The following is a 17,915-nucleotide window of genomic DNA, read 5'->3' on the forward strand; positions in this document are numbered from 1 at the left end:
AACCATTATATTCATCATCATCATAACCATTATATTCATCATCATCATCATCATAACCATTATATTCATCATCATCATAACCATTATATTCATCATCATCATCATAACCATTATATTCATCATCATCATCATCATCATAACCATTATATTCATCATCATCATCATCATAACCATTATATTCATCATCATCATCATAACCATTATATTCATCATCATCATAACCATTATATTCATCATCATCATCATCATAACCATTATATTCATCATCATCATAACCATTATATTCATCATCATCATCATCATAACCATTATATTCATCATCATCATAACCATTATATTCATCATCATCATAACCACTATATTCATTATCATCATAGACTTTGCCTTCTTTGATAATGATGGCGTAAAATGTAACCTGCCATAATGATAATATCTTCAAGCCATAACCACATGGAAAACAAACACGTCCTCATCTTTACTCCCAAGAGAAACATTAGGAGATGGCATAATCTAGGGCACAACCCCCCCCCCCCCCCGAGACATTTCTCTCAGGGCAGGATCAAGCCATTTGATCCGGTATTAGATCCACAACATCAAGAATCCAAAATGTAAATCCTGAAGCAGAAAACTGTACGGGTTCTGAAAACAATTGACTGGGCCGTAATGAAATCCACACAAACAATATACCCGAGGTATGACGTAGGTTGTAAGGACAGAGGTAAGAGGGGCTTGCTATTGGTCTATGAGCAAAAACAAAGCTCCAATAGTAGACCAAACACAGACTGTGTGTGGTACACATTGTGCAGAAACCACGTTTGCATTACAGAAATAGTAAACATCAAATGGGGACTCGTCCGGGATGTCATTGGATTCAGAAAGCAAGGGGTTTGGGATAGACATAGGTATGTAAAAGTCTGCAAACAGCAGTATAATCATTACTAGGGAGTCCCACCACAACAACCCTAGTACTGCTTAACTAATGACCCACTGGGTACACTCTTAGATAAAGGGTTCCAAAAGGGTTATTCGGCTGTCCCCATAGGAGAACCCTTTTTGCTTCCAGGTAGGAGCCTTTTGGGTTCCTGTAGAAAGGGTTCAACATGCAAACCAAAAGGGTTCTACCTACAATCAAAATGGTTCTTCTAAGGGTTCAACATGCAAACCAAAAGGGTTCTACCTACAATCAAAAGGGTTCTTCAAAGGGTTCAACATGCAAACCAAAAGGGTTCTACCTACAATCAAAAGGGTTCTTCAAAGGGTTCAACATGCAAACCAAAAGGGTTCTACCTACAATCAAAAGGGTTCTTCAAAGGGTTCAAAATGCAAACCAAAAAGGTTCTACCTACAATCAAAAGGGATCTTCAAAGGGTTCTCCTATGGGGACAGACAAATAACCCTTTTAGGTTCTAGATAGAACATTTTTTTCAAATAGTGTACATAGTACAAGTCAAGGTAGTAGTACATGGTGACAAACTACTGGTTAGTGGGAAGGTGGGGACCTTCCTGATGGAATGTTCTTCTCTACTTGAACCTCTAACTCTATGAAGCCTGTTGAAGCTTTCACCCAGATTATGATGGAAAAAAATGTATCAAAACATATACAGTGCCTTGGGAAGGTATTCTGACCCCTTGACTTTTCCCACATTTTGTTACATTACAGCCACATTCTAAAATGTATGAAATTGTTTTTTCCCCTCATCAATCTACACACAATAACCCATAATGACAAAGCAAAAACAGGTTTTTAGAAATTGTTGCTACTTTATTAAAAGTTTAAAACTGAAATATCACATTTACATAAGTATTCAGACCCTTTACTCAGTACTTTGTTGAAGCACCTTTGGCAGCGATTACACCCTTGAGTCTTCTTGGGTATGAAGCTACAAGCTTGGCACAACTGTATTTTGGAATGTCTCCCATTCTTCTCTACAGATCCTCTCAAGCTCTCTCAGGTTGGATGGGGAGCGTTGCTGCACAGCTATTTTCAGGTCTCTCCAGAGATGTTAGATGGGGTTCAAGTCCGGGCTCTGGCTGGGCAACTCAAGGACATTCAGAGACTTGTCCTGAAGCCTCTCCTGCGTTGTCTTGGCTGCGTGCTTAGGGTTGTTGAACCTTCACCCCGGTCTGAGGTCCTGAGCGCTCTGGAGCAGGTTTCCATCAAGGATCTCTCTGTACTTTGCTCTGTTCATATTTGCCTTGATCCTGACTAGTCTCACAGTCCCCGCTGCTGAACAACATCCCCACAGCATGATGCTGTCACCACCATGCTTCACCGTAGGGATGGTGCCAGGTTTCCTCCAGATGCGACGCTTGGAATTCAGGCCAAAGAGTTCAATATTGGTTTCATCAGACCAGAGAATCTTGTTTCTCATTGTCTGAGAGTCTTTAGGTGTCTTTGGAAAACTCCAAGTGGGCTGTCATGTGCCTTTTACTGAGGATTGGCTTACTTCTGGCCACTCTACCATAAAGTCCTGATTTGTGGAGTGCTGGAGAGATGGTTGTCCTTCTGGAAGGTTCTCCCATCACCACAGAGGAACTCTAGAGCTCTGTCAGAGTGACCATCGGGTTCTTGGTCACCTCCCTGACCAAGGCCATTCTCTCCTTATTGCTCAGTTTGCCCGGGTGTCGAGCTCTTGGAAGAGTCTTGGTGGTTCCAACTTCTTCCATTTAAGAATGATGGAGGCCACTGTGTTCTTGGGGATCTTAAATGCTGCAGATATTTTTTGTTACCCTTCCTCAGATCTGTGCCTCGACACAATCCTGTCTCGGAGTTCTACGAATAATTCCTTGGACCTCATGGCTTGGTTTTTGCTCTGACATGCACTGTCAACTGTGGGACCTTAATCATGTCCAATCAATTGATTTGACCATAGGTGGACTCCAATCAAGTTGTAGAAACATCTTAAGGGTGATCAATTGAAACAGGATGCACCTGAGCTCAATTTCGAGTCCCATAGCAAAGGGTCTGAATACTTATTTCAATAAGGTATCTGTTTTTTAAATATTTTTTATGCATTTGCAAAAATGTCTAGAAAACTATTTTCCCTTTGTCATTATGGGATATTGTGTGTAAATTGCTGAGGAAATGTTTTTCTTGAATCCATTTTAGAATAAGGCTGTAAAGCAATAAAATGTGGAAAAAGTCAAGGGGTCTGAATACTTTCCTAAAGCACTGGAGAAAGGGATTGTAAGGGATTGATTTGCGTGATATAATTATTTTCTCTGTACAACAGCCTATCCACCTTCTGTGGGAAGTAGGCGTCCTTGATTAGCCTACATATCAGCAGACTCAAAACCGCTAAAGTCACACTTCTGGGAATAACATGCGCTCAGACTTTATAATAAGCTACAATACTGGAATCCATGTTGGTAAGACAAAACCAAACTTACTGGACCTACGGATATGAATCACAAGAGCCAAATTCCATGATGCATGTGTGGTGTGCCCAACACACTGTCATCATGACCTCACATTACCACACGACTTTGCCTTTTACAGAATTATTCGTATTAGAAGGAATTAGAAAAGCTAATTCAGTTTCTGTTTCATTTCAATAGCATCATTCTTTCAATATGACATTTAGAGAAGGACATTGATAATTCAAGAGACTACAGACATAGACAGTATCATTACACTTTGCTGGTCAAAATAACTAGCTGCATCTGTGAAACGATATTTGTTCTGGCCGAGTTGTACGGAACGCTAGTAGCACTGCCATTATGCCAGCTCACAGAAATCAAAGAGTTAGCCTTACTCCGATCAGACTACAATTCCAGACTTCTCTGAGCTCATTTCAAAAGCCAACTTTAAAGTGTTCCACAGCAAAGCTACTGACATAAAAAAAATAAAAATGTTTCAATACCCCAGTTCACTACACAGGAACAATGTCTGATTCATGAAGCGGACTCTTACAATCCCATAATAAGAATTACATTGATGCACCAGCATCAAAAGAAATAGAATGAGCAGAAGCAGAACACTACTATTTTGAGAATCGACCACATCTTGAGGAGCTGCAACAGAGAGTGGGATCAAAAGGCATTCGAAGATAAGACAACTGCGAGTTCAGTTCAGTTGGTTTGTGGCAGGGACGGTATGGCTCTGCCATGTTGCCTGCATCTATCCAGTCCTTCAGGATAAGCAGGTGAGGAGATTCGATATGCCATAACATACCTTTGTCTATTATTTCCTATTGGTGAATCTCCAGCGGGAGTACGTCACTGTTCTCAAGACCCGGCGGAGGTGCTGTACGGACGTGCTAAAGCATTATGTTCATTTTCTAACACAGCTTCTAATACAGGCCTGCCAAGTAGGACGAATTTGGAGTATCACGCTTTTTCAACCCATGCCAAGTTTCACAGGTTAACGACCGATTAACGACTGTTTATATGTGTGGATCACAAGAACAGTAGTAACACCTTATTGTGTAATTAATTACATTAAGTGACACCTGACATATTTCAACGGAACAACAACGGACCAATACTCAAGTGCCTTCTGGGTAAGTATGGCTTTTTTAGGAAAGACCGCAATTCATTGTGACTACACAAAAATAGCGGTAAATGTATGAGTTTGCTTCTGCCCTTAATACTGTAATACGAGAAGCCATTTAAGGTGTGCACCTGGCCTTTAAAAAGTCCAATCCATGTTATAGTAGAATTTGAGGAATGTAGGCCATTTGAAAAGCCTGGCTTTGAACACAACCGGCTCAAACAAACTGATCACAGATCAGTGTAGTTATTCTCAACAGACCTGGGTTCAATAGAGTAGTCACAATAACTGCAAACCGTGCCAATCTGGCACTCCAGGCAGGCTAAAGAAAACACTCAAAGTACTAAAACAACAAAAAAGTATTTGAACCGAGGTCTGATTCTCAGAACTACTTCAAACCGATCATCTAGCTACAGTACGTTCTACGCTTTCGTTGAACACGTCAAGCTTGCCAAAACATGCCTAGTTTGAGTTGGGGAAAAAAACGGAGGAAAATGAACTCTTGTTTAGTGAGACAAGAGCGACTAAAACCCGAGACAACCAATCCACATTAAGGTGAAGCATGTAATCAATAGACAAAGTAAAAAGTCTTGAAGGAAAAGTCACGCTGTGTTCAAAGGGGTATCCCTCGCCAGGAGCCATTCCTGTCCAACTGCCAACATGACGCCATTTAATCCCACCTCTTATTTCGCCATTATAAATAAGCACAAGAACTGTAACCAGGTGAACAAACGCTCAAGCACAGTTTTATTTGCTGCCGAGAATTGAAAACCACATTTGTGAAACGATATGAATTCGAAAAGTGTCCGCTGAAGCAATATCCCTGAAAGTGTTAAAATAATTCAATATCAACTAGGTTAGTTTCACTTTAAGACAAAAAGGAAGGAGAAAGGCGGCTGTGGAGGCTGCTGAATCTGAATTAAGCATAGATTGGCCTATATTGCAGGAAAGGGGAGAACTAGTTCAACACCTGCCAGGGCTCATGTAGCCTCTAGTACACTGTTAAAATGAAGTGCTTTGTAATACCAAAACTACTGGCAACTGTGCTGCCACCAACTCAAGGGAGACGAAACCTGAACTTTTCTGGGGTATTGAAACACATCAACCTGATTGACACATCAACACATCAACACCAACACATCAACACCAATTGATCAAGCATTGTGCAACACCTTGCCAGGGGCTGGGAGCACTTCTGGAAAAGGTTGAAAACACTATTTTGATGTTTCAAGTTCTGTTTAGTGCAGAATTTTGGCAGGCATGGGGGTTACATTACATCAAACATTGCAGGATACTGTATTTGCCTCTACCGTAAAAAGTTTCATCATTGAACGTCATTTTGCCTGACAATTTTGATATCCGTTCATTATTATCCATTACACCTCATGGCATAACAAGTTGCTTAATATTAATATAGAAGTATACATTTCTTTCTTCAAACATGCATACAACATTGTGTAAAAGAATCATAAAATCGAAAATGTTGAATTACCCACAATCCTCTAATAACTGAGCCACGTGGGAAGATGGGAAATGCAAGTAGAATAAAACCAGACTTCTGAATAGTTAAACACATACATTTTCTCTATCTTTGGTTATCCTCATATGAAATATCTTACATTTTGAGAAACATTAAGTTGGATTTATTCTTACTATTTTTGGGTTCAATTAAATTAACAAATCATTGAAACAACTCAATATTAGGAAGGTGTTCCTAATGGTAGGTATACTCAGTTTAGTCTGCAACAAATATATATTTTGTGTGTTTTGATGCTGCCGTTTACATGCACTGAAAACCCCCAAAAGTGTTTTCACAGCAATATCTTAACAACACACAAATTTAAATTTAAGAACCACTTTGGGTGTTTCAGAGTACTTTTATTCTGTTTTAAAACACTATCTGGGTATTCATTACACAATCATCGTGTTTCGAGTCGTTCTGTTTTTACAGTGTAGTCTACACTGGAGGCCTCTTTCTCAACCCCAATCAAGAACATACAGCACATAGTATTCTAGTTATATGTGAGACAGAAACAGGCACGAGTGGAATGGAGCAGAACTGGAAAACGAGGAATGTCACTTTCGAGGAACGATGGCGATGCGCTGCTTAGTTTGAACGACAGCTGTCCTTCCCACCTGCAGTGGCAGGCACTGGGCCAAGTTACACTGTCCAAGGTTATGGAGTTCAGGGAGGGATAAGATTAAAATCAACCCTCTCTGTGTGTGTGTGTGTGTGTGTGTGTGTGTGTGTCTGGGAAATATGACAACATAAGACTAGTAAAACTTAAAGGGGGCAACAAAGGGGTGCAACAAAGGGGTGCAACAAAGGGGTGCAACAAAGGGGTGCAACAAAGGGGGTGGGGTGCAACAAAGGGGTGCAACAAAGGGGTGCAACAAAGGGGTGCAACAAAGGGGTGCAACAAAGGGGGTGCAACAAAGGGGTGCAACAAAGGGGGTGCAACAAAGGGGGTGCAACAAAGGGGTGCAACAAAGGGGGCAACAAAGGGGTGCAACAAAGGGGTGCAACAAAGGGGTGCAACAAAGGGGTGCAACAAAGGGGGTGCAACAAAGGGGGTGCAACAAAGGGGGTGCAACAAAGGGGGTGCAACAAAGGGGGTGCAACAAAGGGAGTGACATTCATTCGTTCAAAAAACAAGACTGGACATGAGTGTGATTGGCCCCATTCTGTGTGTGCTACTCAGGTTCATCCCAAAGGGCACACGTTGACCCACTCGTTAACACACTACTAGTAGTCTCTAATTGTCGCTAATTGTCACTGTCACTAAGTGTCACTACTAGTCGCTAATTGTCACGAATTGTTGCAATCCGACAGAAACTAACAAAAGGGTTCAGAAGTTTCCAAGGGGTTGTCTGTCTCGATTTAAAGGTCTAGGATGACGATAGTGGCTCAGGTCAAGCCACCAACCTGAACCTTAGCATGGGGGCATAGTATTCAGAACTGCCACCAATGTTTTTTTTTTTGTTTCTTGTGCTCCTTCTCACTCTTCAGGTGGAAGCTGGTTTACTTCACAGTTGCAGTGCAGAAAGTGAAAGCCTCCTCTTCAACCACAAACAGAGCCAGCAAGAAACGGCTAATTCAGAATCCTCAAAAACCTGAGTTCAAAAGTCAAACTAATTACACTTTTCATGTGCTTTACACTGAGTATACCTAACATTAGGAACACTCCTTGCCCTCAGAACACCTCAATTCGTTGAGGCGTGGACTCTACAAGGTGTCGAAAGCGTTCCACAGGGATGCTGACCCATGTTGACTCCAATGCCTTCCACAGTTGTGTCAAGTTGGCTGGATGTCCTCTGGATGGTGGATCATTCTTGATACACACGGGAAACGGTTGAGCGTGGAAAAACCCAGCAACAGTGGAGTTCTTGACACAAACCGGTGCGCCTGGTACCTACTACCATACCCCGTTCAAAGGCATTTAAACCTTTTGTCTTGCCCATTCACTCTCTGAATGGCACACACACACAATCCATGTCTCAATTGTCTCAAGGCTTAAAAATCCTTCTTTAATCTGTCTCCTCCCCTTCAACTACACTGACTGAAGTGGATTTAACAAGTGACATCAATAAGGGATTATATTCTTCACCTGGATTCACCTGGTCAGTCTATGTCATGGAAAGAGCAGGTGTTCTTAATGTTTTTTCCACTCAGTGTATCTCTAACGTATGTAGCTGTTGGAGCAGATGTGGCGGGAGGCTTTTTTCTTTCGTTCTTCAACCCAACTTCAGGCGGCTGTGCAGCAACCAGCTCCACAAGAGGCAGTCAAATTAATTAACACTGACTTACAATACAAAGCACTTTGAACCGAGTGTGGTGCCGTGACTAGAGGCAGATTGAGGAGAAACTTTGACCTCCCTTCCTCAGGATTTACAACCGCTCCAGAGGTTGGACGGAAGGAAGGCGAGTTCCCTCTGGAGCAGAGCCAAGAACAGGAACCCAAAGACCACACTGGCACCTGGCCTCGTGGCCTTGCTGGGAGGCTGGAACCTGGAGGACTAGGGTTTAGTCTGACGTACCTTACCTGTATGTACAATCTACAAAACGGTTATATCTAGAACTTTAAAACTGCAATATATAACTTTTTTGGGCGAGCCAACCAAATTCACACAGAAATTGGAGTTATAGATCTGTCATTCTCATTGAAAGCAAGTCTAAGAAGTGGTAGATCTGTTCTATGTGCGCAATTTCTATGCTTCCCGTTCTTAAAGCTGCACTATGCCGAAATCGCTCTGCCATTTTCTGGTTGCTAAAATTTGGATAGTTCGCCAAATATCAGTTTGTGACAAAACAAGCAAGAATCGTGTAGAGAATCACTGTACCATCTAAACCGCTGTGAAATATATTTTTCCATAAACAAAAATATAGTATTTTCAGCTATGTGAAGCTGGTGTTTAAAACTGAAGGTGAAAGAGCCAGGCTGTTAGCTTTAGTGAATGAGAGCTGTGGTGGTAGATAATGGGGGTTTTATGGGTCATGTTCTGGGATCACTGATGATGTCTAAAGGACTGGCCATAGGTTAGCAATATCCTACAATAGATAAGATTATCAATGCAGCTGCTGTTCTGTTCTGACCACCTTCTAGTCTGCTAATCATATCCATGTATTAATGAATCCATTAAGCAAATGCTAATGCATACCGTTGTCTACTATATAAATAGAAACCTAATTTGAAGTAATCACACCATGGTTTCTGTAAAGATTTTCATCACTGACAGAAACCTTCAAATGAATGTGACCAAATTAATGAATATGCATAATATGTAACATATTATACATTAGCCTTCAAACAAGGCTATTATTATTTTATTTTTTCCATTAATTTACTTCTCGTTAATCGGATTTTACAATAAACCAAAACAAACACTCTAGCGATTGAATAATGAATATAAAATGCCTAATTGACATTATTTCTCTGAAAAAACGTAGTTCAGTGAAATCATAGTCATAAAAAGCTATTGACTAGATGAACATATTCACAACCAGTCTTAAAGTTAAGTATGATAGGCCACAAAGTGGAAGTAGTATTTTTAAGTCTTGTAATGATGTAACAACCGTAATGATGTAACAACCGCAATGATGTAACAACCGTAATGATATAACAACCGCAATGATGTAAAACCGTAATGATGTAAAAAATGTATTGATATAACAACCATAATGACGTAACAACCGTAATGATATAACAATCATAATGATGTAACAACCTTAATGATGTAACAACCATAATGACGTAACAACCGTAATGATATAACAATCATAATGATGTAACAACCTTAATGATGTAACAACCATAATGACGTAACAACCGTAATTATATAACAATCATAATGATGTAACAACCTTAATGATGTAACAACCATAATGACGTAACAACCGTAATGATATAACAATCATAATGATGTAACAACCTTAATGATGTAACAACCGTAATGATGTAACAACCGTAATGATGTAACAACCGTGATGATATAACAACCATAATGATGTAACAACCGTAATGATGTCACAACCATAATGATGTGAAAACCATAATGATATAAAAACAGTAATGATGTAATAACCTTAATGATGTAACAACCGTAATGATGTAACAACCGTAATGATGTAACAACCTTAATGATGTAACAACCATAATGATGTCACAACCGTAATGATGTAACAACCATAACAATATATCAACCACAATGATATAACAACCGTAATGATGTAACAACCGTAATGATATGACAACCGTAATGATATATCAACCGTAATGATGTAACAACCGTAATGATGTAACAACAGTAATGATGTAGAAAAACTTAATGATATAACAACCGTAATGATGTAACAACCGTAATGATGTAACAACCGTAATGATATAACAACCGTAATGATGTAACAACTGTAATGATATAACAACCGTAATGATGTAACAACCGTAATGATGTATAACAACCGTAATGATGTAACAACCAACCGTAATGATGTAACAAACGTAATGATATAACAACCGTAATGATGTAACAAACGATGTAAAAAACTTATGATAACAACCGTAATGATGTAACAACCGTAACAACTGTAATGATGTAACAAAATGATGTAACAAACGTAATGATGTAACAACCGTAATGATATAACAACCGTAATGATGTAACAACCGTAATGATGTAACAACCGTAATGATGTAACAACCGTAATGATGTAACAACCGTAATGATATAACAAACTTAATGATATAACAACCGTAATGATATAACAACCGTAATGATGTAACAACCGTAATGATGTAACAACCGTAATGATGTAACAAACGTAATGATGTAACAACCGTAATGATGTAAAAAATGTAATGACATAACAACCATAATGATGTAACAACTGTAATGATGTAACAACCGTAATGATATAACAACCGTAATGATGTAACAACCGTAATGATGTAACAACCGTAATGATGTAAAAAATGTAATGACATAACAACCATAATGATATAACAACTGTAATGATGTAACAACCGTAATGATATAACAACCGTAATGATGTAACAACCGTAATGATATAACAACCGTAATGATATAACAACTGTAATGATGTAACAATCGTAATGATGTAAAAAACGTAATGATGTAACAACCATAATGATGTAACAACCGTAATGATGTAATAAAAGCAATGACGTAACAACCATAATGACGTAACAACCATAATGATATAACAATCGTAATGATGTAACAACCGTAATGATGTAGAAAAACGTAATGATATAACAACCGTAATGATAAATCAACCGTAATGATGTAACAACCTTAATGATGTAACAACCGTAATGATGTGACAACCGTAATGATATATATAATGATATAACAACTGTAATGATGTAACAAACGTAATGATGTAAAAAACGTAATGATGTAACAACCATAATGATGTAACAACCGTAATGATGTAATAAAAGAATGACGTAATGATGTAAAAATAATGATATAACAATGAATGATATAACAACCGTAATGATATATGAATAACAACCGTAATGATAAACAACTGTAATGATGTAACAACCTTAATGATGTAATAAAAGCAATGACGTAACAACCGTAATGACGTAACAACCGTAATGATGTAACAACCGTAATAATGTAACAACCGTAATGATGTAACAAACATAATGATGTAACAACTGTAATGATGTGACAACCGTAATGATATATCGACCGTAATGATATAACAACCGTAATGATGTAACAACCGTAATGATGTAACAAACGTAATGATATAACAACCGTAATGATGTAACAACAGTAATGATATAACAACCGTAATGATGTAACAACCGTAATGATATAACAACCATAATGATATAATAACCATAATGATGTAACAACTGTAATGATGTAACAAACGTAATGATGTAACAACCGTAATGATATAACAACTGTAATAATGTAACAACCGTAATGATGTAACAACCGTAATGATGTAAAAAAACGTCATGATATAACAACCGTAATGATATATCAACGTAATGATATAACAACCGTAATGATGTAAGAACCGTAATGATATAACAACCGTAATGATGTAACAACCATAATGATGTAAAAAACGTAATGATGTAACAACCATAATAATGTAACAACCGTAATGATGTAATAAAAGCAATGACGTAACAACCGTAATGACATAACAACCGTGTGCACAGAAGCTGCCTGATCAAAAGTATATCGTTCCTGCTATCAACAGACATTTGTGATTGCCCGTGTCAGATTGTGACGATACCAAAACGCACCTGAAGATGAAAACTTTACAAAGTGAGTAACTATGTCATAAAGTGTAACTCCGTGGGTGTTAAGAGAGAGGAGTTATTCATTATTCACACGACTGCATTCCAGTGGACAGGACGAAGGGAGTTAAACACCACCATCATTCAGAGGCAATGCACACAACTTAGAGTAGGGAGAGGAGGGGATTTAAGCAGGTTCTCAAACAAGATGCCCCCACCTGATAACCTTAGCACTGACGCGGTTGTACCAATCCCATGAATGAATTTCCTAATGCAAGTCACAAAACACAGAGAGGGAAAGGGGTGGAGAGAGGGAGAGAGAGAGGAGGGGAGAGAGGGAGGGAGAGAGAGAGAGAGAGAGAGAGAGAGGGGGGAGAGGGGGAGGGAGAGAGAGAGGAGAGAGGAGGGGAGAGAGGGAGGGAGAGAGAGAGAGAGGAGAGAGAGAGGGAGAGAGAGGGAGGGAGAGGAGAGAGAGAGAGAGAGGGAGGGAGAGAGGGAGAGAGAGAGAGAGAGAGAGAGGGAGAGAGAGAGAGAGAGAGAGAGAGAGAGAGAGAGAGAGAGAGAGAGAGAGAGAGAGAGAGAGAGAGAGAGAGAGAGAGAGAGAGAGAGAGAGAGAGAGAGTGAGTGGGAGGGGGACCGTGTGAACATTAACGAGGAATGGAAGTGATGGTGAAAGATAACATGAACATTCCCCCTCTCCACTTTTTCTTTGCAGGAAATGACCCAAGAGGTGACAACAAATGCACCCTTACATCTCTGACAAGGAATGTCAGCCAGCTACTTTAGGATGCCATTCCTCCCCACCTCACCTCGCCTCTTTTCTTTTTATTGTATCTGGGATCTTTTGTGACACCCTCCCTGATGGAGCAACGCCACAATCCATCTTCCTGAAAGTCGGGTTTCGTGGTTTGCCTTAACATCTTTGTTTATACACTTGAAACACTTGGGAAACACCTGAAGAACAGCAGGCCATCCGTGCCAAGAGGTCATTCACGTGTCTCAGTCAAGTTTTAAATGACAGTAACCTGTTACTAGACAGTAAGACACACATTACGTGACCATCTTCCAGAGGGAAAGCGTCTTCGAGCTCTCTATGATGTCATAGTATTATCATAGTAGGACATCTGATCTGGATATTATTATGTCAAGTGTGTGATATTATACGTACAGTCAAGGAACTGGGACAGTGTTGTTCCCAGAGGCAAATACCCCCTGATTGAAGGTTGTGATGTTTTCCCTAACTATAAAATGCCATAAATATGTTGAGATGAATAGAAATCTACAGTGTAGATGTAATACGGTGAATTGACTGCTTACTAATGAGTAGCAACACGTGTCTCTCTAGGTTATTATATAATCGGTCTGTGTTCCGATGAAACGTCATTCTCACATTTGCAATGAATCCCTAGACCATAGACATGCCAAGTGAAAGCCATGATGGAACAGTCATCCCACATTTGGCTTGAAATGGCATGATCATTTGATTGACAGGGTACAGTCGGGCCAATAGAAATGAAACCCCTCTCACCTTTCTTGAACTCCTCCAGCATGGCATCCAGCCTGGTGTCATTGAACACAAAATGCAGCTGATGGCTGTAAAACTTAGTGATGGTTTTCAGCGGCGTAGAGTCATCTGGGTCGACAAACGCCAGGTCCTTCACGAACAATAGATCCACAATGTTGGACCTGTCACCCTCGAACACGGGGATGCGCGTGTAGCCGCTCTCCATAATTTCAGACATGGTGTTGAAGTCGAGGATAGCATCACCTGGAATCATAAAACAATCTCTTAGCGGGGTCATCACGTCCTCCACAGTCTTAGTCCGCAGTTCCAAGGCGCCCTGAATGATGTTCAACTCCTCTTTGACCAGATCGTTGTACGGATCCGTGACTCTGAGCATCTCCAAAAGCTTCTCGCGGTTGTACACAGTGCCTATCTCTTGGCCCAAAAGGTAATCTAGAAGTTTGCTCACTGGGTATGACGCAGGGAAGGTGAGCAGCATGAAAAACTTGGTGAGGAATATGGTGTTGGCTCCAACGGCAAGGCCATGTCTTGAGCATATGGCTTGAGGGACAATCTCTCCAAAGATGACAATTCCAATAGTTGACATCACCACAGCTATCAGCCCAGAACCTGCAATATCATCAAATAAGATAGTTAGAGTTGTATTGACGAGCACGTTGCCTAGGAGAAGTGAGCAAAGCAGGTAATTCCCTTGGCTCCTAACTGGCTCTATCTTTTTGGCATAATTCTTCTCCATCTCTGTGCCACAATTCTGAACTATTTGGAGCTCCATTGGGTCCAGTGCCATCAGTCCCAAGTTCAACCCGCTGAACATGCCTGACAGACACAGCAGCATGGAAATAAAGATGACTTGAAGCCAGAAGGGGAGCAGAAACCTCTTCTCCTCCACAACTATCACTTTCGTGTCATCTCCGTCGTGGTAAATCCAGGTGTTTTCGGTCCATGGGTCGTGCAGGCCGGCGGCGTGATGGGCAGGTGTCGAGGTGGCGATGCACAGGTAATACGATTTACTCCTCTCGGTTTTTCGAAGGGGTTTGACCTCGATTTCAACTACTCCCGACGTCCTGCGACTTAAAATGATGTTGGGCAAGATGATTATATCCGAGGTCCTGATACCGCAGGGATGCGCGGACGTATCCTCTTTGCTCCCGTTGTCCCCCGACAAGCTGTCGATGTCCCCGACTGGTCGGATCTGCTCGTGTTCCGTAAATGCAATTTTGGACCAGGTCTCGTTGTTTATGTTTTGCCCGTAGACCCTCAATTTGACACGAGACCGTTCACTCACCCGTAGGTAGCCCCTGTCCATAAAGGAAATGTCGTCCGTGTCCTCCAACCGGAGCCCGATGATAACCGTGTCCGACTCTACCCCGCCTTCTTTGCCACTTGTCGAGGTGACCAAACAACCGCTGACAGTTAAGAAAATCATCGTCAGAGCTCGAACCCGGCTAAGTGACGCCATTTTTGCAGAGGGTACTGGGGCCGACGGCTCAGCCATGTTGATAATGGGAAACCTCCTGAATGAAAAGAGCTTTTAAAAATCAGAGCCAATCGGAGTCCGCCTTCATCTCCACCGGGGGTCGCCGTGATTTGTGCAGCATCGGGGACCCAAGCGCTTGGTTCCACTACGAGTCCGAAACTGATTACTCCTAGAGCGAACTCGTGCCTCCCCTGATGTCCCGGAGACAGACGACGGTAGCACCCAATCCAGTGCGGCAGTTGGACGGGGGCGGAGTTTTCGCCGCAGCTCCAACGAATGAAATTCCAAAACAAGCGCACCTCACGCAAAAAAGCCCAAGACACTTTCCTCGTGACTTTTTCAGATGGATTTCAGAGGCAACCAATAAATAATTAATTGGTGGGTAGATCCATAATATTTGATTTATCTGGGTGGAGTGAATGGTGCGTCGTTATGCAATGTTCTCTCCATTGCAGAGGAGAGCGAGAGGTAGAGGGAGAGAGTTGTTTCAACGGGCCGAATAGAATGCATGCTTTTAGGCTATGTGACATTCTTTATGCATTTTAGATTAGTTCCTTAAGATGACCAAACAAGCAGTCACAGTGCATTTTATAGCTTAGGGTATGGTATGTCTTGTAGGCTATTTAAAGATGATCTGCAAAGCCTAATTGTAGGGAGGGTTGGTTGACCAACCAAATCAATACAAATGCATGATAGGCATTGGAAATGATATAGATAGACAAAACGTGCAGTAATTGCCATGTGTAATATTAGCCTAATTAACAGATAATTACGCAAAATGCCGAGACGCATGTATAAGACATTTTCTTTTGAATACTGTAGCCTACATTGTTCTGGTGTGAAAATAATTCTATCATACAAAGTGTGCAAATGAATTAATAATCGCCCATCATGAATAGGCAATTTGGTCTACGCATGATGCGGTGTTATGCATGAATCACATCTCAATGGGCTACTTTCACAAAGTAGGCATTGGGCATAGTTTAAAAAAACGGAGGGATAGTTAGGATAGTATCACAACATCACATTGAGGCAGTAGAGTCATTATCTGTCCAATCGGGGTTTATGATGACAAAGGCACGCATGTCAACTCAGGCCTATTCTGCCTGACATATCAGAACATGGAACACATAAACTACGTCAAATGAAGCACATATGGTTCTACTACAGATATATATGCTTTTTTTTTCCTGTTTTCGGGTGATGGAATATTTCCGTGCTCTTCAGGGGCTGGTTGTTTATCAACAAAACCGACGCCTGCACAACTATGGGACAAGACCGACAGGGTTGGCTTAGATTGTTGATAACGTGTAAACTAGTTAGTCGCCAATATTTATTGAAAACATAAATCCAGTTGCACCATGGCCACTTGTTGTCTCTCAAATACATCGTTACAGTTGTTGGTTAGGTAGCTAGCCCATTTTAGCCACGTCATCATTGAGGTGACAGTCAAATAACCAACAACAATAAAAAAATACCTGGCATCAAGAACAAGATAAAAAAAAACGAGCAGAAACGAGCCACTTTTACAATTCACCACAGGGAAGTTTCTTGTCATGTTTGCTAGCTATTTGGCCATCCAGAACCATAACAACACATGGGCTTCTGCGCCTTTGAAGAGCGCGCAAAGTTTTCTAGACGTCGTCAGCTAACTAGTCTATAGGTGTTATGACAATGGATGTAGTTGTAGCAGGGATTGTGTCCAACAGTGCGCAGTTGGGGGCGCTGTAGACGCGCATCCACATCTGATTGGAACAGTGCATCTCTGAGATTGCGTGCTCTCCTATAGACGAACGGGGGAGGGTCTTTGAATAGCCTACATATTTGAATTTGGAATCAGACGTCAATATGTGCCAATGTTTATTTCAAATGTTCATAATTGCTAAAGAGCGGTGTAAAGGTAGAAGTGAAAACACAAATATATGTTTTCTAAATGTTGTGCATGCCTCAGCAATTGATCTCTCTCAGTGTCTTTTGCCCGATTGGAGGCTGTCTTTATCCAAGTGTCCTTGTATCCCTGTTCCTGGAAGCGGGAGGACAAAGCAGCAGTGTTCGTCTCACATACAGATATGAATGAGCAGTTCCTACAAATTCTCTAGAACTGGCTAATGGGCAGCGTAGGCGTACGTGCTAAGCGACAACATAAGGTCCGCATCACCGAAAATAAGTCATCCATTCGTAGAAACAATCAGCAGTCTCCTGTCGCCAAGCACAGAATTCCATCAGGACATTACAACACTCGATCAAGTTCATCGCGACAGAGAAGGATCACATGCCCTTTGGGGATGATAACTAGTAAAACGATAATGCTTCTTGATCCACTCCCTGGACACGGTCTCCCCTAGGGACGTAATGAGGAACTCGATCTCTTTCTGATATAAAAACATTGAGCCTACTGTATCACAGCCATGTTTTGTTTGGATTTATTTGTATCACTATTGTTTCGCTTTTGCACAAGACATGGGAGGATTTCGCTACACCAGCAATAACATCTGCGAAATATTTGTATGTGACCAATAAAATGTTATTTTATTTGATCAAATGGTTCACAAAATATTATGAACACCTGCTCTTCCAATGAAATAGACCAGGGATGGGCAACTGGCTGCATGCGGCCCTTTTGTAGGCCTG

General features: G+C 40.9%; 1 protein-coding gene across 3 annotated transcripts in view; it reads right to left on the bottom strand.

Annotated features, from left to right (window-relative positions):
* LOC124003574 (metal transporter CNNM2-like) overlaps window positions 1–15,453 on the bottom strand; it is a 223,764-nt gene extending 208,311 nt beyond the window's left edge. For all 3 annotated transcript variants that reach the window (XR_006833252.1, XM_046311930.1, XM_046311931.1), the window contains exon 1: window positions 13,811–15,453. Coding sequence is in view for 2 of the 3 variants with exons in the window: in XM_046311930.1 (XP_046167886.1) it covers window positions 13,811–15,302 (1,492 nt within the window). In the remaining variant the exon portion in view is untranslated. The remainder of the gene's footprint in view (window positions 1–13,810) is intronic.
* Between the last annotated feature and the right edge of the window lie 2,462 nt (window positions 15,454–17,915).

This window comes from Oncorhynchus gorbuscha, linkage group LG18 (assembly GCF_021184085.1).
Source record: "Oncorhynchus gorbuscha isolate QuinsamMale2020 ecotype Even-year linkage group LG18, OgorEven_v1.0, whole genome shotgun sequence".
Classification (NCBI taxonomy): Eukaryota; Metazoa; Chordata; class Actinopteri; order Salmoniformes; family Salmonidae; genus Oncorhynchus; species Oncorhynchus gorbuscha.